The sequence below is a fragment of the Chlorella variabilis genome (assembly GCF_000147415.1).
Source record: "Chlorella variabilis unplaced genomic scaffold CHLNCscaffold_4, whole genome shotgun sequence".
In the NCBI taxonomy this organism is placed as follows: Eukaryota; Viridiplantae; Chlorophyta; class Trebouxiophyceae; order Chlorellales; family Chlorellaceae; genus Chlorella; species Chlorella variabilis.
In genome coordinates, this window is record NW_005435084.1 from 1,130,784 (window position 1) to 1,152,387 (window position 21,604).

Here is a 21,604-nt window from a genome sequence, read left to right on the forward strand (position 1 = left end):
CCGCGCCGCCCCGCAGGCAAGTCTACGCTCATGAACTTGCTCGCCGGCGACCTGACGCCCACGCAGGGCGAGCAGCGGCGCAGCCACAAGCTGCGGGTGGGGCGCTACGCGCAGCACTTTGTGGATGCGCTCAAGATGGATGAGACGCCCGTGGACTACCTGCTGTCCCGCTTCCCAGAGTCGGGTGGGTGGCGGGGGTGCTCTGTGTGCACCAATGTGTGGGGCCGTGGCAGGGGTGGCACGAAGGCAGGCTGTGCGGATCTGGTGTGTGTGTGAGGAAGGGAGGGCTGGTGGCCCGGGGAGTGGCCTGGCACGAGCTGCGCATGGCTGCCTCTCCCTGCCGCCCGCCTGGCCTGGCCCACGGCCACCCCAGGCACCCACCCCAGCTCCCACACCCGCACCCGTGCCCATACCTTTACCCCTGCCCGCCCGCAGGCCTCAAGGCCACCGAGATGCGGGCGATGCTGGGGCGGTTTGGCCTGTCGGGGCACCACCACCTGCAGCCCATTGTGAAGCTGTCGGGTGGCCAAAAGGCGCGCGTGGTGTTCACCGCCATCGCCCTCTCCAACCCCCACATCCTGCTGCTGGACGAGCCCACCAACCACCTGGACATGCAGTCCATCGATGCGCTGGCGGATGCGCTGGAGGAGTTTGAGGGCGGGGTGGTCATCATCTCGCACGACGCGCGCCTGCTGTCGCGCATCTGCGACGATGCGGGTGAGCCTCTGGGCGGTGGGTGGTTGGTGGTGGCGGCGGTGGCGGCTGGGGTGGTGGCGGCCGGGCATGGGAGGCTGTGGCGGCGGCTGGGGTGGTGGTGGCGGCCGGGCATGGGGGGGTGTGGCAGCTGCTGCTGCGTTTGTCTGGCATGGGGTGGCGTCTGAGGGGGCGTACGCTGGGTGGGCCCCGGCCGAACACCTGCCTCGCGGCTCGCGGCGGCGGCGGCATGCTGCTGCTGCCCGCGTCACCTGCACCCGCCGCCGCGTGCCCGCCCGCTGTGCTGCAGAGGCGGCCGAGGTGTGGATTGTGGAGGATGGGGAGGTGCATGCTTGGGATGGTGACTTTGAGGACTACAAGAATGAGCTGATCCGGGAGATTGCTGCGGAGCTGGATGAGCAGGTGGGGCTAGCGTGCTGGTGGGTGGGTGGTGGTGGCCGGCAGCCTTGATAGCGGGGGGGCTCTGGCGGCTCTTGGCTGTGCATCATTGGTGCAGGACAAAAGCTCGGGCCTGCGGCATGCGTGCAAACTGGCTCTCGCTGCTCTCTTGGTTTCCCGTGCGCAGGAAGCGGAGGAGGCGCGGCGGCAAGCCGAGCGCGACGAGAAGCGGCGGCAGCAGGGCAAGAAGTAGCGGGGCGCGGCGGCCCGCGTGCCCGACAATGCGGGCGCTGCGCACCCCCTGCTCCCATCCCTGCATTTCATTCCACTGCCTGCCACGCCCAACTGTGTGCCTGTGTGACTGATGATAGGTGATCATGGATCAGGCAAAGCCAGGCGATGTAAAACGTTGGGTCAATTCCCAGAATCAATCCCCGCCTAGCCTGACTTGCGGGGGCAGACCGCCCACGGTGGCAACCTGTGTGCCCTGGTCAACTGCACGATGGCACAGGTCCCCATAGTGGCTGCCCATGCGATCCCTGGGGTAAGAGGCAGCCTGCAGGAGCTGCAGTGTATGCTGCACCAGGGGCTGTGGTGGCAGTGCACACACTTCCCCCCGTCCAGGCTGTCACGAAGCTACGGAGTACAGGAGCTTCAAAGCGTCATTCTTTCGGTCTTTCATCAGTCACAGGTGCCCCTGGTCGTGTTGCCGCCGCCTTGCAAGGCTCTCCCCCTACTGCTCAGCGCGCCCCCCGCCGCCCTTCCCCCCGGTTTCCGCCCTCTCCAGCGCCAATTCCGCCGTCCGTAGCCTGCCACAGCTCTACATAACGGTCTCCTGGCCAGCAAACTCCCACAGCAGCACAACCCATGTTGGGGAGGACATGGCCCGCCGCCCTGTGCGGTTTGCTAGCCCTCCTGTGCTTGGTGCAGCCAGGTGAGATCATGATCAGCTGCGCCGGTGCCCGTTTCACGCCCACGCCCGCGGCCTCCACCAAAACATTTCCCCCCCCCTGCTGCTCCCGCTTGCAGGCGCTGCTGAGGTGAGCGCGAAGGGTGGGGTGGCGGACCCAAGGGCGGGGTTTCAGCGCTTGTTCGCAAGGCACAGCCGGCGGCACGCACTCCTGACGGCGGGGTGTGCGGCACACAGGCGTCTCCCGCTGCTGCTGCAAACCCCCTCCCCTGCCATGCGCGCGCAACCCACGCTGACGCAGGATGCCAGCATGCACATCTCGTGGGCGCCGTCCCAAAAGTGCGACGACAGCCCCGGCGGCAACTGCGCGCTCTGCAACGAGTTTGCGCTGCAGTGCCTGGTCTGCCTGGGCGGCTACGGCTTCAACTCGCGGGGGCAGTGCCAGAAGGTGCGTGGCTGGCCTGGTTGGGCGGGCGGGTTTGGGGTGTTTGTGGCGTGTTTGGGCAGGCGGCCAGGTGGCGGCCACCAGCCACAGCCGCACACGGGTGCGGTGGTCAGGCTGCAATCAGGCGCCGGCTCTCCTCCAGCACCCCCAGGCCGCCCTTCCAGCCTCTGCAGCCTCGCATCGTGCTCCAGGGGCGGCTGCCGCCACGCCCCCACCCTGCCTGACCGCCGTGCCACGCCCGCTCGGCGCCTGCAGTGCACGGACGCGGGCATTCAGCTGTGCCTGACCTGCGACCTCAAGACCAAGCCCGCCAAGTGCCTCAAGTGCCTGGGCGTGCCCACCCACGACGTGCCCCTCAGCTGGAGCAACCCGGGCTTCCCGGTGTACCAGGCCCCCAACGGCAGATGCAAGCGGGTGCGCGCCGCCCGCCCTCTCGCTCGCCTGGTTACCCCTGCTCGGCCACGGCTCTCGCAATTGGGCCCAGCTGCCACCCCAGCTTCCGGCACCCCCAACCAACGCCGCCGACGACGATGACGACGCACCCCTGCGCCCGCCTCCCCTCCCCCTGCCCCTGCCCCTGCCCCCGCAGTGCGACCGCGTGGATAACATTGGGTGCCTGACGTGCGACCCCACGGGCTCCCGCTGCACCCAGTGCAACGACGGCTTCTACCTCATCGGCGGCACGTGCCGCCGGTGCGAGGGCGAGAACTGCGAGAAGTGCAACCAGCTGGGCAAGTGCACCAAGTGCGTCAGCAGCAAGCGGGGGCCCAGCTACGGGCTGACGGCGGAGAAGAAGTGCAAGCTGGTGGGTGCGGGCGTGTGGGGGGTGGGCTGCGGGGTGGGCTTGGGGCGGGGCTGGCTGGGTGAGGCGGCAGTGGGAGCATGTGCTGCAGTCGTGGTGCTGGCGGCCCCGGCCCGCTGCTGTCCCCAGCCTCCCACCAATTGCCGCTCTCCAGCAGCCAGCCTGGCAGCAGCCAGCCTGAGCGCTGCTGGCCACCACCTCACCTCTGTGCATCGGCCTGGCACCCAGCCTGCCCACCTCGCTCACCCCGGCCCGGCGCCCTCTCCACCCCCCGTGTGCGCGCAGTGCCGCTCCGAGGGCTGCGTGTCGTGCGACGCCGACTGGCGCAAGTGCACCCGCTGCATGGACGGCCTGCCCAGCATCGGCGAGCGCGGCTACGGCCACGACGGCAAGGGCAACTGCCTGCCGGTGAGCGCCGCCGCCCCGCCCATCACCCGCAGCAAGCTGCTGCCACCCTGCTGCCCCCACCCCCATGCTCCCTCCCCTCCCTCCGTGCCGGGCCTCACACCGCCCCGCGGCCCTGCCACCCCGCGCCTGCGCAGTGTGCGAGCCCGCTGTGCGCCAAGTGCCAGCGCGACTACAAGAAGTGTACCGTGTGCACCACCAACCCGTACTCCACGGTGCCAACCTACCTCACCCCCACCGGGCAGTGCAAGAAGGTGAGCTCGCCCAGCGCAGCCAACACCCAGGCAGCGCAGCCGCAGGACCTGCACCCTCCTGCCCTGCCTGCGCTGCACATCCTTGAGCAAGGGCTCTGCCAGAGGCTGAGCCCCCTGCGCTGCACTGCTCTTGAGCAGGGCTGTGTTCCAGCAAGGTTTTGAGCTCCTCCAACACCCCCTCCCTCCCCGCCGCCGTGCCCCGCAGTGCCTCATCCCCGGCTGCATGGCGTGCAGCGCCAGCGGCCAGACGTGCACCCAGTGCCAGGACGGCTATGTGCGCACCGCCGACAAGCTGTGCGCCAAGCTGCCCAAGTGCACTGTGCCCAACTGCTACGACTGCCGCGGCAACCGCGCGGGCTGCAACAAGTGCGCCCCCAAGTACTACATGGCCAAGCCCAACCGGTGCCAGAGGGTGAGCGTGTGGGCCTGTGGGCGGGTGCTGCGCTGGCGGTGCCGCCGTGCGCATGTGGGGCAGCGGCACGGGGAGCTGGCGGCTGCCAATGAGGGCGCCGCTTGCAGCTGGAGCAGCACCACATGCCAGGCCCTGCTTGGGCACACCCCCTGCTTGCTGTGCAGCAGCCATGGCCCCTCCCTCGCCCACCCCGCCCTCCCTCCTCTCACCTCCTCCCCCTGCCCTCCCCCCCTCTCCCCGCCCGCAGTGCATGGAGCGGTGCGAGGTGTGCCACCCCGGCAAGTTCAACTGCAAGAAGTGCGTTCTCAACTACGGCCTGGTCAAGGGCGCCTGCCTCAAGTGCGACACCAAGAACGCAGAGTACTCGTTCTGCGAGGAGTGCAACGGCAACAACAAGCGCTGCACCAAGTGCTGGCCCGCCGACAAGTTCAGGCCAGACCCCAAGACGGGCGGCTGCGTGCGCTACCGCCTGCCAGACACCATCTGGTGAGGCGCTCGAGGCACGGTGGCTGCGGGGCCCAGGCCTGGGAGCGGCTGGCCGGCACGCTCTATCACAGCTCCTCCGGTGCCTCGCCTCGCCTGGCCCATTGAGCGGGCAGCCGCAGCCACGCCATGCAGCAGGCAGTCAAACGGATACCCCTTATCGGGGGGTGCCGTTGTCAAATCATCCCATTTAGATGCTCTATCTGTTGCTTTGCTTTTGGTACAAACCTTGACAAATGTTTGCGGGTCCCATCTCGTTTGCATGTAAACTGATACTTACCCTCAGAGGGCGGTGTTGCAGTCTGTGGCTGCATTTTCATGACCAGCAGCACTTCTGGGCCGCTGCCTGATGCCCTCTTCGGCAAAGCAGACTGCCGCCGCCTACGTGGCCGCCACCTGGCCACCTAGCTAGACGGCAGGCCGCTTTCTGAAACCGCGATCCCTCGCTCCCCCACGCATCCACTTCGGCTTTCTCGACACAGCAGAGAGCTCTCGGTCCACTTCGCTTGCCCTGCGCATGAGCAGCCAGGAGGAGCTAGTAGAGCTGCTCATAGACGGCGCCCGTTATGGGGAAGCCGATGAGGTGCATAAAGCTATAGACGCGAAGGTGGACGTGAATGCACAGGATGAATGGGGCAAGACAGGTGCGCGGAGCGTGTGTCCGTAGCACAGATGGCACCGGGAGCGGCAGCAGGTGCCGTCCACGTTGCATGCAGGCGCATGCCTAAGCCATGGTGGCGGCGCCGCTGCCGCCAGTGCCGCCCTGCAGCAGGCTGGTGCTGCCAGCTGACCCGGGGAGCCCCACCTTGCCCCCAATCTTGCAGCACTACACATGGCAGCGGCCAATGGCCACGCGGAGATAGTGAAGGTCCTGCTGGACAGCGGCGCGGTGGGTGTGCCGTCTTTCTTGGGCTGCTGCCCACTGCTTGCAGCGCCTGCCTCACCACGCCTGCGGCTCTCTTTAACCTGCGGCTGGCTGGCGGCTGCTGCAGAGCGTGGGCCTGGCCAATGACTCTGGCAACACGGCGCTGCACTGGGCGTGCCTGATGGGCCACGAGGATGTGGCGCGGCTGCTGCTGGAGGCGGGGGCCAACGCAAGCGCCCTCAACAAGTGCGCACACCGCTCCTGTCGCGGGGATGGGCGCAGCACTTGGTACCTGCTTCGCCATGCCTCGATCCATGCAGCTGCAGCTGCCCCCTCCAATTACCGCTGCGCCCGGTGCCGCACCATCCGACCCGCAGGATGGAGCAGACGCCCGTGGATGAGGCGCTGGGCCGCGGCCACCAGCACCTGGTGCAGCTCATCAACACCTTCTCGGCACCTGCCAAGGAGGTGGATGAGGCCGACGATGTGCCGGACAATGCAGAGGATGCGGGGGAGGCAGACATGGAGCTGGAGGGCAGCAGGAGCATCGAGCCGCAGCAGCAGCCCCGGGGCGAGTAGCTCCAGCTCCAGCTCACCTGGTCCAGCCGCAGCTCGCCCCACGATCCTTGTGTCCTTCCTTGATCACCCAGCACTGACCTTGACCCCTAGGCCTCTCTGACTTGTTTGTTTTCCCTGGCACTGACACTCCGCTTCCACCACCCTGACCCAATGCCGCCTCCCACTCCCCAGCTTGTTTGGTGAATCAGGCAGTTACATGTGTCGCGCAGTCATGTTGCAGCGTTCAAGGCAGGCCACTGCAGCGGTGTGGGCTGGGCCCTGCTGCTGTCCCTTGCAAGCATGTCCGCTACTGTCTGCCGCCGCTGACGCTGCTGCGCTGTCCTCTGCGTCTGCCGCGAGTGGCAGGTACCACTCGGGCCCAAAGCCCGCCTGCGCTCGCGCCGCATCGTTGAATGGCGGCTTGAGGGGTCCCCTGAAGTGACACAGGCAAGGGAGGCAGGCGCAGGAGGCATAGGTTGACATCAGCGCATTCACCCAGACCGCCCTCCTACTCATATGTGTGTGCCTCCCATCAACCTGAAGTGGCGGCGGATGAGCGAGTGGAACCACAGCTCCACAGAGGGAAACCGCCGCGCCTCTACCGCCCACTCGGGGATCGCCGACGCCGCCTGCTGCTCCTCTCGCGCCTGCCCGCTGCCTGCCTGCTGCTGCTGGGAGCCCGCTGCCTGCTGCTGCTGCGCCTGCTGCTGCTCCCAGTCGTGATCGTGTGCCAGTCTGTGCAGGTGCTTCAGCCAGCGCACTCCCGCGGCGCAGTGGCTGATTTCCTCTGCATAAATGACGTTCTGCGGGCACCAACAGCCAGCCAGATGGTTTCGGCATTGCTGGCAGGCTGGGCAGGAGCAGCAAGGCACCAAAGCCGCTGCCTGCCCCCTGTCACACCACCCCCTGCTACACTGACTGCCACCCCGCACCGCACCTGTAGCAGGTCTGCGCTGGCGGCGTCCCCGTTGGACCGGAACCGGTGTATCGTCTGCGGCAGCACATCCAGCCCCCGCGCCTCGTGCGTGCAGTGCTCCACCGCCAGTCGCGCCGCCAGGCTGCCTGCCGTGGCCGCTGCAGACTCCCACAGCCCGTCGTGGGCCGCCATGGCACCGTAGTGCGAGCCCGTGGCCTCCAGCCGCTGCTCCAGCAGCCGGAAGTGCCGGCACTCGTCCGCCGCTACCTGCGCTCGGCACACGGGCGGGCATGCGTCAGTGGTGTGTGCGTGTGCGCTGCAGGCTTCCACAGAGTGTCGCCTCCAGCCACCCAGCACACATCGGCATGCGGTGAGAGGCGTCCTGACACCCTTTCTCACCGCGATGAAATCTGAGTAGAACTGCCTGGGCAGCTGGTAGCCTGCGCCCGCCACGTCAGCGGCCCCAAACCGCGCCAGGCAGTCCCAGGCCAGGTCCACGGCGCTGCTCTCTATGTGCACCAGGGCGTGCAGCATGGCCTGCCGCGATGCCAGGCTGCCGCCCTTGCCTCGCTTGGGCACATCCCTGGCCGCCACAAGCTGCACCTTGCCGCTCTCCCGCGCGGGCCGGTCGGGGACCGTGTATGCCGTGCCGGGCGGCGGCATCGTGATGCTGCCGTCGTCCCACAGGCGCACAATCGCCTCGGTGCGGGCCGCCTTGTCGTGGGGGTCTGGCGTGCACAGCACCTGCACAGCGGTCGCTTCAGAAGGGTGGCGTCAAGAGGCGGCGGCAGAAGAGTGCGGCGCGGGCGTGGCGTCAAGCGGCGGTGGCAGCGGGTTGCGGCGCCACGGGACGGAGATGAGCTTATATCTCGACCTGGCAGCATGTCTGGGTGTCTCACGACTCCCAAGAGCAGCACATGCGGTGGCGGCAATCACCTTGAGTGCGGCAGAAATGATGTCGTCCCCTGCCTGTGGATCCATTTCCATGATATACGCTGCCGAAATCACCGGCAAAACAGCGAGAAAGGGCAGCACAGGCTCGGGTTTCAGGCTGCCTTTCCTGGGGTTTCTTTTTGGGCCTGCGCGCTTTTCTGGCCTCCCCCAGCAGCCGCCCTGCATTCTCTGCGTACCTGGGACAGATCACCTACATTCCTGCTACGTTTCCACGCCAGAAGACCAGCCACGGAGATATGCTTTCTGTCAGGGCGGCCAGCAGCCTGCTGGCGAGCACCAGCGGTTCGGTGGTGCCCGATTTCGCAAAGCTAGCCACCGTCGTGGCCTCCAGGGCCTATCACAAGAACGTGAGTAGTAGGTTCCTTTTGGCGGGCAGCGCGGCGACGGGGGGAGCCTCCGGCGCCGCCCAGCGACGTTTCTGGGTCGGCACGGGCGTCGGGCGGCAAGCAGCGGCCCGGGACCGGCTGGGGCAGCCGGGACTCCAGCAGGGGGGCGGCAGCGGCGACGGCACCCCCGCCCTGGAAACAGCTCAGCGTCACTCTCCCGCCCCCCTCGCCTGCCCTTCACCCTGCAGGTGGTGGACCACTACGAGAAGCCGCGCAACGTGGGCAGCTTTGACAAGACCGATCCCAACGTGGGCACGGGGCTGGTGGGCGCGCCCGCGTGCGGCGACGTAATGAAGCTCCAGATCAAGGTGGACGAGCACGGCAACATCGTGGACAGCTGCTTCAAGACCTTTGGCTGCGGCTCCGCCATTGCCAGCAGCAGCGTGGCCACCGAGTGGTGAGCAGGGCTGGGCAGCGCCAGCAATCCCGCCGCCACACGCCCCGTCCCCGCTTGCCATCGGCACCTCATCGTCAGCCGCGTGTGCGGACGACCCCACCACACATCCCCGTAGTCATCCCTCACCGTTCTCCTTCCCCTCCCGCTCCACGTGTGTGCAGGATCAAGGGCAAGGCGGTGGAGGACGTGCTGACCATCAAGAACAGCGACATCGCCAAGCACCTCAGCCTGCCGCCCGTCAAGCTGCACTGCAGCATGCTGGCAGAGGACGCCATCAAGGCGGCGGTCAAGGACTGGAAGCAGAAGCGCAGCAACGCGGAGGGCGGCGCCCAGCAGCAGCAGCAGCAGGCGGCCAGCGCCTGAGGCGGCCGCATGAGCTGATCCGCTGGGGCTGAGACTGGCACGAGCGGCGTCGGCCTGGCGATGGGAGCCTGCCTTGGTTTGGGCGCATGGAACATGTGCCGACCTCGCTGGGCACCCCTGTCCAGCCCGCCCCTTGACTTCCCAGCCCGGTTTTGCGATGCACCTCCTCTTTTGAACAACGCATGCCATGGTGAGCGATGCGCCGTCCCCGCGCTCTCGCCCTCGGAACGTATGTCCCTTCAACTGCTCCCCCCTTGCGCTTCCTTTTCCCTATTTTTTCCGCTGTCAATTACCGCTACTCGACTGTACCAACCCTCAGCGACCCAGCATACTCCTTTTCAGTGCACTAATTCAGTTGCATCCTTGTAAACCAAGAACACAAAAGCTGGCATGCCGAGCGGATGGGCGCCTCCTGTTGGAACCCGGATTCTCTGGCGCTCTGTTGGAACCAGCTGCTGGCCCTCAGAGGCATCCCAAGCTAGAGCATCGGTTTACACACTTGAAGTGGTACAAAACTGCACACCCACAAATGCAGGCGTGCACGCACAGGGCCAGCTCTGGCGTCTGACGCTGCCACCCGTTAGGCTTCAGGTGTGTAGTATCAGTCTGGTGCGGGGGCCGCACAATCAGCTCAAAAGAATAGTGAGTAGTAGGAGCCATGAAATGGGGCGGGTCGTCTTCTCTGAAGAGGAGTTTTGGGGAGAGAGAAAAACGAGGCTGGCGGGAAAATGTGTCACTTGGGGCAAAATGCTGCGTGAACTGGTGAGCCCCTGGGGAAAGAGCTGAGCCTGTGAAAGAATGGCTGCCGGCCCTGGAGGAAGGGCAAGGTAGGGAGAGGTGGGGGGTAACCACTGGGCAGCGGCATAGGTAAGAATGAGAGGCAGGGGAGCGTTGCAGAGACCAGGGCTGGCCCGCACGCTGGGGTGTGGGCAAAATCCAAGGGCCAGCGAAGCACCCCGCAATCAATCAATCAATGGGGAGTGGGGCGGCGGATCAGGACAGGCGCTCTTGAGAGCAGCACAATACATGGAAGACAGGGAATACACGCAAGTGCAAAAAGAAAGAATGTAAACCGGCTGCAGCTGCTGTGAGGAGTGCGCATATGGCGGAGACTCATGCTGCCTGCCAGGGCAGGCAGGGCTCCGTTGGAATGGCCGGGGTTGGCACCTCCACCTCCACTGCTGGCAGCACGGGCACGTCCAGCGCCTGCTGCAACTGCGGGGCCTCCCCTGCCTCTGCAGCTTGCAGGGCAGGCTGCTGGCTGGGCGCCTGCTCCTCAGCCTGCGCCGCAGGGGCCCTGGCCGCTGCCGCGCTGCTGCTCTGCACCGCACTCCCGGCGGCGGCAGCGGTTGCCGCTGTGACGCCGCCGCTGCTGCTGCTGCTGCTGCTGCTGCTGCGCGGGCTGCGAGAGGCCCTGGCCGCCGCCGCTGCCGCGTCGGCGGCGGCCTTGGTCGCCTGCGCCTTCTGCTGGCGGTACTCCAGCGCCGCCGCCATCGCCATGCGCACCCTGGGAGGCGCCTGCGACCCCGTCACCCGCGCAGCAAGCGGGTGCTCCTCTGCCGCGGCCGCGGCGGCAGGGCCTGCCGCCGCCGACGGCCCTCCGACGGCGCCCGCGGGCCGCGCCGCCTGCTTGGCCTGCAGCTTGTAGTCCATGACGGCAGCAAAGCGGGAGGCCAGGGCGCTGCGCTCGTTTGTGTTGAGCCCGTTGGCGTTCATGGGGCCCATGCCGGCCGCAGAGGGCATCCCCTGCGAGGGCGCGCCGCCGTTGCTGCTGCGCACAGACTCGGGGTCTGCAGGCAGGCGCGGGGGGCGGCCAGGAGAGGAGAGGGGCGCGGCGTCAGGTGCTGAGGGGGAGGGAGGGCACGCTGGCGGGAGATGCGTGTTCCAAGCAGCGCAGAGCATTTGGGGCGGGCTGCCTCCATCATTGATGTTTTTGGGATCCACTGCCCACCATTCCCACCTGGGATCGCCTCCTGCAGCTTGCCCCGCAGTACCGACGTGTCGCTGAACAGGCGGTCCCGCAGCACCACGTACTGCTTGAACTTGTCAATCAGCCAGGGGATGCCTGCAACCGCAGCGGCGGCGCCGCCAGGGGCCCGACACGTCAGCACACGCGCGGCAGGGAGGGCAGGGCGCAGCGGCCGGCGGCCGGCCAGCCAGCGAGCAGCGCCGCGGCAAGACCAGGTCCTAGCGCGCCAGGCGGGCGGCAGCCCCGCACCTGTGCGCTGCACGTCCACCAGGTTTGGCTTGCGGTTGTTCTTCTCCCTAAAGGCGGCCGTCCAGGTGGACAGCTCTTCCTGCGGCACAGCGCAGGCGGCGGCAGGTGGAAGGCGCGGTGCGTGAGCGGAGCGCCGCGGCAAGTGCGCAGGGAGCGCAGGGAGCAATGCATGCCAGGCGCTGCCGGCAGGCCAGGCTGGGCCGGGCCGGGAGAGAAGGCCTGGCCAACGCGCTCCCCGGCCACCCAGCCCCAGCGCAGCGCCTGCAACAGCGCCTCCCACCTGCAGGGTGCGGTACTCCCGCAGCTCGGCCTTGAATGTGTTGAGGATCTGGGTGCGGCTCAGCCGCTTGCCGCTGCCGTCAGACAGGCCTGTGAGGCCCATGCTGTAGGCAGCGGCACGCACGGCGCCCATCCTGCGCCCCGCGCCCGCGGCCGCGCCCGCCGCGCTGCCGCCGCTCATGGCCGCGCCGCTGCCGGCGGGGGGGCTGCCTGCGGGGGCCATGGCGCCGGCGCCGCCGCCGGGCGAGCGGGGCCCCGAGGAGGCCGGCGCCGGCGCCGGCGGCACGGGCCCCGACCCCGCTGCTGGCGTGCCGCCGCCAGGCGCGGCGGAGGCTGCTGAGTAGACGGCCTCCACGGCGCGCAGGACACGGGTGGCCGCGTGCCGCCGCCGCGCCATGGCCGCCAGCTTGGAGCGGTGCTCTGGCGACTTGGGCTGGCCGCGGAAGCGGTCGCCCACCGCCGCCCTGGCGTCCTCGCCCATGCTGCGCCCCATGGCCGCCTGCGACATGCGCTTGCGCGTGGCCAGCGGCTGCCGCCGCCCCAGCTTGGCCTCGCTCATCTTGCGCACCGTGTCGGCGTCGTGCGCCTGCCCCGCATTCCACGCCTGCTTGCCCTGCACCGCCGGGCGCCAGGGGGAGGGCGGCAGGAGCAGCGCAGCAGTGAGGCAGCCGCCAGCGCGCTGCGGCAGCCTGGGGAGCGGGCCATGCAATCGCTGGCCAGCCGCAGGCCTCGTGCTCTGGGGCGGCAAGCTTGCCACGTCGGCGCGCAGCGTGCACAGCGTGGGCGGCGTGCCACCCACCGTCAGGCTCTCCGACACGCTGCGCTTGAACTCAGGGTCCTTCCACTTCTGAGTCAGCTTCATGCTGATGCGCTTGCGGTGCGTCTCCGAGTGCGGCACGCCCTTGTTCCAGGCCGGGATGCCGGGAGGGCGCCCCGGGCCACGCCGCGGCGGCGCCGCGCCGGCCGCCGCGTCGGGCTGCTGCAGCGGAGGGGGATGGGGCCGAGGATGCGTGAACGAATGCACACCAGCCTGGCACAGCAACGCCAGCCACCAGGCGCAGAGCATGCAGCCGCGGTTGCTGCTCCTGCGGCCGCACGGGCCGGGGCGGTGGCTGCCGCCGCACCTGCTGCGCCTTCGTCACATCTCCTGCACTCGCCCGGCTGGGCTCACCAGCTGCTAGTAAACCTACACACCAGCAGGGCGGCCGCGTTCATCAAGGGCGGCGGGGCGGCTCAGCAAGCCCTGCCCCCATGCTCGTGGGCCTCTACCGTGCACCTCCTCCCCACCTTGCTCACCTGCTTCGTGGCCGTGTGAGCCACCAGTGGCGCGGCAGGCAGCCCTGAATGCCCGCCTCTGCCCGCCCAGCCCAGCAGGGGGCACCCGGAAGGCACAGCTCGTGGACGCCGTTGCTGACAGCGTCACTCCGACCCGCATTGTGCTGTTTCCTACTGCTGCATGCTCCAAGAGGCTAGCGGTTGCAGTTGTGAGCAGGCTGAGAATGTTCCGGCTGCAGGCCCTTGCGATAGCCCTCTCTTCCTGCGACTCGCCGAGACTGGATCGAGAGTGTCAGAAGAGGGCAAGAAGCGACGGCAAACAAGCCACCATGCACCGCCGCGCGCGCTGATGCATGCCCGCCACAGTGGCAGCGTGCGCCAGCCTCCTTGTGTGCTGCTCCCTGGTCTGCTGCTGAGTGTATGCTTGCTTGCTGGTTTCAAGACCAACGTAAAATCTATGTGAGTGATACAGGAAAGCCTTCCCTATCCCCGCCCGCCCCATCGCGGCGGAGAACCCTAGCGGCGCCTTAGCGGCGCCCTGCTGGCGTGGTAGGCGCTGCCCCGCTCTGCGCAAACGCGGCATCCATCCAGGCCAGGTGCTTGCTCAGCCAGTCCTGCAGGTTGGCCACCTCTGCATTAAAGCAGGAGGAGAAGGCAGAGTAGCAAGACGCCGGTTGGCGTCGGCTGCCTGTCAGCGGAGCGAGTGGTGGCAGATGCCAGGCCGACCGACCGCCCCAGCAGTCGACCCCCCGCCAGCCAGGGCAGCATTAGCAAGGCACTCCGCCCCACCTGTGGTCCACTCCTGCTCGGCGCTGGAGTACCACGGCTTCAGCAGCACCGCCGCATAGCGATCAAAGTTGCGCAGCACGGCGGGACGGATCAGTGCGCTGACGTCAGCGACCATCTGTGTGATGACCGCATCAGACCAGGGCCCCGAGCGCAGCGCAGCCCAGCGGGCACGGGCGCCGAAGCTGAACCGTGGGTCCTGCCACATGCGCCTGCGCAGGCAGGAAGGGGGCCAGCGCATGGCAGAGTGAATAACCGCTGGCTATGCGTGGCACCAGACCCACCCATAGCACACCAATACTGCCTGGCAGCAGCAACGCAGGCGGCGGCTTGGTGTCTCGCCTGTACCAGCGGCTGAGGCCGTCTGTGGGGTTCACCCGGCAGCGCTCCGGGTCGGCGCAGATCATGAAGCGCCAGCCCTCGGGCGAGATGGCCGAGCCGCCTGCCTGGCCTGCACGGCTGGCCGTGGGGATCGTCACAGCAGGCCAGCCTTGTGGTGCCTGGTGCAGCCAGATTCGAGCACTTGATGCCCATGCATACATGCATGCATGCATGCAGCCAGCGCTGAGCCATCGCGTGCGCGCCTGGGCCGCTGACGCCCTGCTTGTCCCAGCCCTCGATGGGATACCCGCAGCACAGGCCAAAGGCCTCGTTCAGGTCCCAGATGGGGCCCGCAGCCAGTGGCTGGTCTCGGTCCTTGTGAAGGTACACAGAGCCGCTGCAGCAGGGAGGGCAGGGCAGGGCGGCAGGGCCCGTGGAGGTGCGGGAGCAGCCCAGGCGGGATGCGCTTGCATGCATGCAGGGGCGTCCGCACGCACCGGTAGCCGTCTGGGTTCTTGGTCAGCTCGGTCAGCAGGAAGTAGTCGAGCCAGGAGGGCCCGTCGATGAAGGTGGTGTAGCTGGGGGAGCGGCTGCACCCAGGAGGCAGCAGGCAGGCTGCGTCTGACGCCAGGGCAGGCACATGCCAGCGCTGCCAACGCTGCCCCAAGGGCACGGGGCTACCAGCCGCTGGCCTCGCAGCCTGCAGGCGGCCGCCCACGACCCACATGAGCCAGTCGGGCGCCTCCAGCGCATCCTGGAAGGCCTGCAGGTAGCCGGTCAGCCAGGCCAGCGCCTCGGGGCCCGCCTTCTTGGGGTCCCTGCACCGCAAGGCGGCGCCCTCGTCGGCTGCCGCACAGGCGCTCACTGCCATCGCATGGGGAGCCATGCAACCGCCTGCCTCCCCGGCCCGGCAGCCCCGGGCAACACAGCTGCTGAGGCCGTGCTTGCTCGCCGCTCACTTCATCTGAAACGGGTGCTGCCAGCCCTGCAGCGGCCCAAACGTCACGTCCCCCTCCTCCAGGTTGTCGTTGTCGTACGAGAACAGGTAGCCGCCGCTCAGGTTGGGGGGCTCCAGCGGCGCCACCGCCACGCGCTGCGGCGCCACCTTCAGCTTCTCCAGGCCGATGTAGATGCCGTGGTAGTGGGCGGGGGACAGGGCGGGGGCGCCGTCGTCCACCAGGAACACCTCGCACCACACGGTACGCGGGGCGTACTGCCCAGAGGCGCGCCCCAGGCTGCGGGGGGCAGCAACACGCCAGTGCAGGGCAGGTAAGCAGTGAGCTGTGCACTGGCCAGCAGAGGCGGGTTGGGCGGGAGGTGCGGCCATGCCAGATCCCGGCTCACTTGTATGCCAGCCAGTTCCTCATGCCCTGGGTCAGGTCCACCTCATCGCCGCCATACCTGCAGCCAGCAGCCCCTGGCACAGTTGGGCACCCAGCTGGGTGGAAGGCACGGCCTGTGCGAGCAGGGAGGCTGGCCCCTGCGTCCCGGTCAGCACCAGGCGCAGCAGCTGCAAGGCTCACAGCACCCAGTCGCTGTCTGCGGGCATGCCCAGGAAGGGAAACTCGTTCTTCTGGGTGCCCGTCGCGTTCTTCTTGCCCCCCTCCTTGAGCAGCTTCACATCAAAGCTCTTCTTGGTGGCGCTGGCGCTGGCTGCACAGGGGGGCGGGCCCACGGAGCTGAGCGCATCAGGCTCAGGCCGCCCAGTCAGTCTGGCCAGTGCATCGCCTGCAACAAACACTCACTTGAGCCCCGCACTTCTGCTTCCGCCAGGCCGGCATAGTCTTCAAACGGCTGGCCTGCACTGGGTTACTTCAGGGATGAGTACCAGGGAGTGAAGGCTTCTGAGCGCTGGCTCGGCGAGCGCGGCTGCAAACCTGGCGAGCAGGTGCAGAGCTGGAGCGGCACATCCACATTCTTCTGCTCCAGTTTCTTCCCCGCCGTGTCCAGCACTACAATGGGCAGGTTGCTGGAGAAGCCAATGGCCGCAAGCTGCTGGCAGCAGGAGCCTGTGGCGGGCGCGGCTGCCTCGGACGCTGGCGGTGGCAGGGGCGCCACCGCCGGCACAAGGGCCTGCAGCAGCAGCCGCTTGGGGCCGCCTGCCGCGGTGCAGGGCGTCGCCAGCAGGCAGGCAATGGCCAGGCACGCCGCTGCCATGGTGAGCCTCATGGGTTGTGATGCTGTGGCCAGAAACCCCTGCAGTCGAGACCACGTCTGCTCACCACAGCCTCACAGTGCTGAGGAGGCAGCGATCAAGCAAAGCAGCGAAGGGCGTCCTCCCGCACGCGCGAAGCATCGCCCATTTCTTCTCGGATTGCCCGCGCGTTCTGCCTACTGCCACCCACCATGCATCCTCCGATTGCCCTTCTTTCTGTCTTCTCCAATCCTCATTGATCGGTGGGCTGCTGCCACAAGCTGTGGATCGCGCCAAAGAGGCGGTGCTGGTCAACCCTTGCGACACCTCCGGCTGGTGGCTCTTAGCATCCTCCATTTCGCCTGCACATTGATCCAGCGCATCCAAAGGCATAGATGGACGAGGCGGAGCGCCGGCCGCCGGCCGAGGCGGTGCAAGTGACCGACGACGGCCTGCTGCACAAGCTCACACTGCAGGAGGGGACGGGGGAGGTGCCTCCCAAGCACGCACGGTGCCTGGGTGAGAGGCAATGCGCGGGCTGGCGATGGCGCGGGGCTGTGGTGGCCCGCCGCCTTGCCGCCACTGCCGCCGCTCGTGACCGCTGGGTGCCCCGCTCCCCTCGCCTTCCCGCGCCTGCCTGCTCGCAGTGCACTATGTGGGGCGGATAGCGGAGACGGGGGAGGTGTTCATGAACACGCGGGAGGAGAGCCACAACCAGGAGCCAGAGCTGCTGGTGGCAGGGCGGGGTGAGTGGCACCTCTGCGGTCGGCGGTTCAGGAAGGGTGCACGCTGCGATTGCTCTGCTGCTCTGACTGCCTGCATGGGTCATCATGTTACCGCCGCTGCGTACCCACCGGCTACGTGCAGACACGGCATACCAGGAATCGGGGCTGCACCTGGTGGTGGCCACGATGCGGTGCGGCGAGACGTGCCGCGTGTGGGCGGCACCCAAGTACGGCTACGGAGAGAAGGGCAGCTTCTCCTTCCCCACCGTCCCGCCAAATGCGGACCTCATGTGAGTGGTTGTTTGCTTACCCAGCAGGCTGGCGGGGTGGGGCAGATTACCCATCAGGCTGGTGGAGTGAGGCAAATGGCCAGGGTGTCGGCTGCTGCCCTCGCTCCCGGTGCTCCCGCTTATGCGCGGTCCTGCCCTCCCGCCTCGTCTCACCTGCCCCCATCCCATTTGTTGGTGTGCTCCACCCCTCACTTCTGCTGCCGTTTGCGCTGCCCCTGGCTGCAGCTACGAGCTGGAGCTGCTGCAGTGTGAGCCCGCGGACGAGGGCAAGGAGCTGGGGAGCATGACGTTTGAGGAGCGCATGGAGGCGGCGGAGCGGCGGCGCCAGGACGGCAACGCGCTGTTCCGCGAGGAGCGGTTTGAGGAGGCGCTCGGCAAGTACAGGTGCGTAGGGGGCGCGTGCTTGCGCCTGCTCCACCCTGCCTGCTCTCTTGCCTGCTACCCACTGCCGTGCTTGCCTGCCGCGGTGATCAGCCTGTCCTCAACCAGCGCTGAGCCCCACGCCCCCTCCCCCCTGCCGCCGCCACCGCCAGGCTGTCGCTGTCCTACCTGAGCGAGGACCTGCTGATGCAGCTGGGCGACTTCCACCTGCAGCTGGCCATGGGCCTCAAGCGCCCCGTGCTGCTCAACATCGCCGCCTGCCAGCTGCGCCAGCAGGACTACCACGGCGCGGTGGCCACGTGCGGCGAGGTGCTGCAGGAGGACCCGCAGAACGCTAAGGCGCTGTTCCGGCGCGGCAAGGCGCGGCGCACGCTGGGGCAGAGCGAGGCGGCGCTGAGGGACCTGGAGGCAGCACGGGCGGCGGCGCCGGGCGACGCTGCCGTGGCAAAAGAGCTGGCGACTGTGCGCAGGGACCTGCAGCAGGAGCGCACGGCGTCCAGCCAGGTGTTCAAGGGCTATTTTGACAAGGCAAAGGCCGCGGGGGATGTGCTGTACGACGAGCCGCCGCCGCCAGTCACGCCCGAGGCGTCGGCGTCGGTGGAGGCGGCGTCCTTTCTCCAGCGGCACAAGCTGGTGGCGCCGTTGCAGGGCCGCCGCGTGCTGCGCACTGCTGCCATTGTCGCGGTGCTGGCGATAGCCACGTACTGGTGCTGGGTTGCGGTGTCTGGCGCGCCCCCCATCTTGTCCTGAGCCGTACGCTGCTCTCTCACTATTCTTCTCAACCATCCATCTGCGCATGTCACTACGTTTTTGCCACCAACCACCCATCATCCCCTCAGTTGAGCGCCGCCGCCGCCACCTGTCAACAGCAGGTGGACAAAGTGTGCAGTGTCCTGCAGTCTCCATCTGCGCTCGGGGGCTGCATTTACAGGTTCGCTGAGCCCAATTGGCCTGAAACACATTCAGATTGGGTAAACATGCTGGGGGTGCTGTGCTCGATCTGAAGGCCCCTCAAATGCACGTCCCGCCAGCCGCATCGGGCACACTGTGCGCAATGGCGATGCGCAGGGGTGGTCGTCTGCTTGGCCTGTTGGCCAAGCGGCTCACTGCCGAGAGCGGGGCCCTGACCACCGAGGCGGCCGGCGCGCAGGCTCCCCGCTATTTCTCGGCATCCGCCCTGCGCAATCCCGCCATTGCAGGTGCGCCAGCTGGTTGATCGCAGCCCCACCAAGTGGTAGTGTCGACAGCGGGGCGTGCATTGGGACGCCCCACCCAGGCCCGCGTCACTGGCAGCCTGCCAGCATCAAGGACAGCGCGCGGGGACTCCAACGCGCCACCTCGGACCCGCTGCCACTGGCGCCGCCGCCGGCCTGCCGCCACCTGCCGCCTTGCGACCATAGTAGGGTGCTGCCTGCCCTTGCGTGCCTGCAGGCACCTATCTGGCTGGACTGCCCAGCCATGGCATCCAGGGCCTGGCCCGCTGCGGCAGCGCACGCCCCATCTCCGTGCAGGCGCTGAAGCCCAGCGACCGGTGAGCTGAGGCGGCGCACCGAGCGCGGCCTCCTCCAGGCCTGGTAGCCGCAGCCCAGGCCGGACAGTCTGACCGGCAGCGGCGGGCCAACACCCGTCCCCACGCTAGGCAGCGCCCTGCCAACCGCGTTCTGGCCCGGCCAAGCAGCGCACGCGGCCGAGCCACTGGCGCCGGGCCGTGCCGCTGTGGTCAGCCGTGCCGTGCCAACCGCCAGCCCGCCTGGCTGCCGAGCTGCCGCCGCGCCCTGCCCCTCCCTCTCCCCCGCCCTCCCTGCCGCCGCGCAGCTTCGAGCCGCGCCACAACAGCATCAGCGAGGCGGAGAAGCAGAGCATGGCGCAGCTGTGCGGCTTCCCCAGCCTGGACGCGCTGGTGGAAGCCACCGTGCCCGACGCCATCAAGCGCACAGACGGCATGCCCCTGGGTCCCAAGTACCACGAGGGGCTCACAGAGTCGGAGTTCCTGGCCATGTTCAAGGAAATGGCGAGCAAGAACAAGGTAGGCGGAGGGGGGCGGGTGGTGGGCTGCGGCTGTGGGTGCTGGGCTGGGGCTGCGGCTGTGGTGGCGGCGCCGCGGGCCGTGCCGGCCGGCCGGATGCACGGCAGCCGTCGCCGGCAGCGCGGGCGGCGGCACGCCCGCTCCACGCCTCGTCGACCTGCCCCCGCGCTGCCCTATGCTGCCCCTACTCGCCCTTCCTGCCGCCAGGTGTTCAAGAGCTACATCGGCATGGGGTACTACAACACGCACGTGCCCCCCGTCATCCTGCGCAACCTGCTGGAGAACCCGGGCTGGTACACGCAGTACACGCCCTACCAGGCGGAGATCAGCCAGGGCCGGTGAGCGGGGTGGCAGGGCGCGGGCAGGGGGAGAGCTGGAGCAGGGGAGTGGCGTGGCACGCGGCAGAGCACCTCGGCCCGGCGAGACACTACACCACCTTGCCTCCGCCCCACCCTGCCCCCCACCCCTTGCCTCCTTCCCTCCCTCCCTCCTCGCCTCCCCCCTCCAGCCTGGAGTCCCTGCTCAACTTCCAGACCATGGTGTCGGACCTGACGGGTATGGCCATGTCTAATGCCAGCCTGCTGGATGAGGCCACCGCGGCGGCAGAGGCGATGACCATGTGCTCGGCGGTGGCGCGCGGCAAGAAGCCCAAGTTCCTGGTCTCGGACAAGTGCCACCCGCAGACCATCGCCGTCTGCCAGACCCGCGCAGACGGGCTGGGCCTCAAGGTGCGCGGCGGCGGCGGGCCGCGCTTGCGTGGCGCGTGGTTGAGGAGCCGCGGCGGGCGGGGAAGGTGGCAGCCCGGCAGCAGAGCTGCGCACCACCACCACCACCACTTGTTTAGCACAGCAGGGGCCGGGTGTGCGAGCTGCAGGCCTGCCGGCTGTGCTGGTGGTGGCTCGTGCCGCCGCCATTGGCACCGCCCACGTGCTGTACTGCGCCGCCGCTCTGCCCTCACCCGCAGGTGGTGGTCCAGGACGAGGCCAGCTTCTCCATGGATTCCGACGTGTGCGGCATCCTGCTGCAGTACCCCGCCACAGACGGCAGCGTGCACAACTACAAGGTAGCTTCCGCCGCGCTGCGCTGCGCTGCTGCCTTGTCGTTTCGCCCGCCCCGCCCGCTGCGCCAGCTGGCTGGCTCGCTGCGCGGCAGCTGCCGCTGCGCCTGCTTGCCGGCATGTGGGCTGAGGCGCTTGGGTTGGGGCTGCGCGCGGCGTGCGATGCCCTCCGTCGCCTGGTGCAGGGCATTGCCGAGAAGGCGGCGGCGGCCAAGGTGAAGGTGGTGGTTGCCTCTGACCTGCTGGCGCTGACCAAGCTGACGCCGCCTGGCGAGTGGGGCGCCGACATTGTGATCGGCTCCGCGCAGGTGCGGGGGCGAGCCGCGCTCCGCCGCACGAAATATGCCTGCCGCGGTCTGTTGGGGGAACAGAGCAGCACACCCAGGGTGGCCGCCCCCGACCCCACGCCTGCCTGCGCCCGTCCCGGCAGCTGCGCCCTGTGCGTGGCCGTCGCCCAAGCGCCCGCCCTCCTGCCCTCCTGCCCTCCTGCCCCGCCCCGCAGCGCTTTGGCGTGCCCCTGGGCTACGGCGGCCCCCACGCCGCCTTCCTGGCATGCCACGAGGAGTACAAGCGCCTGCTGCCGGGCCGCATCATCGGCGTGTCGCGTGACGCGCAGGGCCAGCCCGCGCTGCGGATGGCCATGCAGGTGCGGCCGCCGGTGGGGGTGGGGTGGGAGGCTGGCATGGGGGGCCGTGCCCTTCGCCGGGCAAGCTCGCACACTGGGTGGGCTCCGGCAGCTCGTTGCCAGTCTCGCGGTGCCCTGCTCCACCGCTGCGGTCGGCGCCTGCCCCGCCCAGGCTGCCCGGCGTGGCCTCCCCCGCTCCTGCTCCTCTCCCCGGCACCTTGGGGACCACCCACCCGCCCACCCAC

The 21,604-nt window shown here is 68.5% G+C and overlaps 8 protein-coding genes across 8 annotated transcripts in view; 5 read left to right on the plus strand and 3 right to left on the minus strand.

Moving 5' to 3' along the window:
• Positions 1-1,523, plus strand: part of CHLNCDRAFT_57068 (hypothetical protein) — a gene marked incomplete at its 5' end in the record, with an annotated part of 6,166 nt that extends 4,643 nt beyond the window's left edge. Inside the window, 4 exons of the mRNA XM_005850022.1 lie at positions 67-184; positions 436-717; positions 1,004-1,116; positions 1,280-1,523. Of these exons, the coding sequence (XP_005850084.1) occupies positions 67-184; positions 436-717; positions 1,004-1,116; positions 1,280-1,345 (579 nt within the window). The 3' untranslated portion in view covers positions 1,346-1,523. The remainder of the gene's footprint in view (positions 1-66; positions 185-435; positions 718-1,003; positions 1,117-1,279) is intronic.
• Positions 1,524-2,276: 753 nt separating this feature from the next.
• Positions 2,277-4,810, plus strand: CHLNCDRAFT_142138 (hypothetical protein; the record flags this gene model as incomplete). Its single annotated transcript, XM_005850023.1, has 7 exons — positions 2,277-2,450; positions 2,703-2,861; positions 3,037-3,252; positions 3,535-3,657; positions 3,792-3,908; positions 4,114-4,320; positions 4,568-4,810. 7 exons carry the CDS (start codon positions 2,277-2,279, stop codon positions 4,808-4,810), a joined length of 1,239 nt encoding a protein of 412 aa, XP_005850085.1.
• A 1,615-nt stretch (positions 4,811-6,425) lies between these two features.
• Positions 6,426-8,149, minus strand: CHLNCDRAFT_34378 (hypothetical protein). The gene is made up of 5 exons (XM_005850277.1): positions 8,079-8,149; positions 7,542-7,886; positions 7,164-7,409; positions 6,764-7,029; positions 6,426-6,659 (listed from the first exon to the last, which is right to left on the minus strand). The coding sequence occupies exons 1-5, from the start codon at positions 8,127-8,129 to the stop codon at positions 6,440-6,442; spliced, it is 1,128 nt and encodes a 375-aa protein (XP_005850339.1). The 5' UTR covers positions 8,130-8,149; the 3' UTR covers positions 6,426-6,439.
• Positions 8,150-8,670: 521 nt separating this feature from the next.
• On the plus strand, positions 8,671-9,242 carry CHLNCDRAFT_20689 (hypothetical protein; the record flags this gene model as incomplete). The annotated part of the gene is made up of 2 exons (XM_005850024.1): positions 8,671-8,879; positions 9,041-9,242. Coding segments are annotated over 2 exons (411 nt in total), but the record flags the coding sequence as incomplete, so codon positions are not given.
• A 1,113-nt stretch (positions 9,243-10,355) lies between these two features.
• Positions 10,356-12,954, minus strand: CHLNCDRAFT_142142 (expressed protein; the record flags this gene model as incomplete). The annotated part of the gene is made up of 6 exons (XM_005850278.1): positions 10,356-11,032; positions 11,203-11,307; positions 11,461-11,539; positions 11,741-12,352; positions 12,539-12,718; positions 12,934-12,954. 6 exons carry the CDS (start codon positions 12,952-12,954, stop codon positions 10,356-10,358), a joined length of 1,674 nt encoding a protein of 557 aa, XP_005850340.1.
• Positions 12,955-13,541: 587 nt separating this feature from the next.
• CHLNCDRAFT_142143 (hypothetical protein) lies at positions 13,542-16,278 on the minus strand (the record flags this gene model as incomplete). Its single annotated transcript, XM_005850279.1, has 10 exons — positions 13,542-13,645; positions 13,804-14,012; positions 14,149-14,219; positions 14,398-14,518; positions 14,619-14,711; positions 14,847-14,939; positions 15,081-15,356; positions 15,466-15,522; positions 15,645-15,774; positions 15,999-16,278. 10 exons carry the CDS (start codon positions 16,276-16,278, stop codon positions 13,542-13,544), a joined length of 1,434 nt encoding a protein of 477 aa, XP_005850341.1.
• Positions 16,279-16,650: 372 nt separating this feature from the next.
• On the plus strand, positions 16,651-18,401 carry CHLNCDRAFT_142144 (hypothetical protein; the record flags this gene model as incomplete). Its single annotated transcript, XM_005850025.1, has 5 exons — positions 16,651-16,774; positions 16,903-17,001; positions 17,123-17,270; positions 17,496-17,654; positions 17,804-18,401. 5 exons carry the CDS (start codon positions 16,651-16,653, stop codon positions 18,399-18,401), a joined length of 1,128 nt encoding a protein of 375 aa, XP_005850087.1.
• Positions 18,402-19,144: 743 nt separating this feature from the next.
• CHLNCDRAFT_16305 (hypothetical protein) lies at positions 19,145-21,386 on the plus strand (the record flags this gene model as incomplete). The annotated part of the gene is made up of 7 exons (XM_005850026.1): positions 19,145-19,182; positions 19,467-19,677; positions 19,885-20,015; positions 20,186-20,405; positions 20,642-20,740; positions 20,920-21,042; positions 21,237-21,386. Coding segments are annotated over 7 exons (972 nt in total), but the record flags the coding sequence as incomplete, so codon positions are not given.
• Positions 21,387-21,604: the final 218 nt, after the last annotated feature.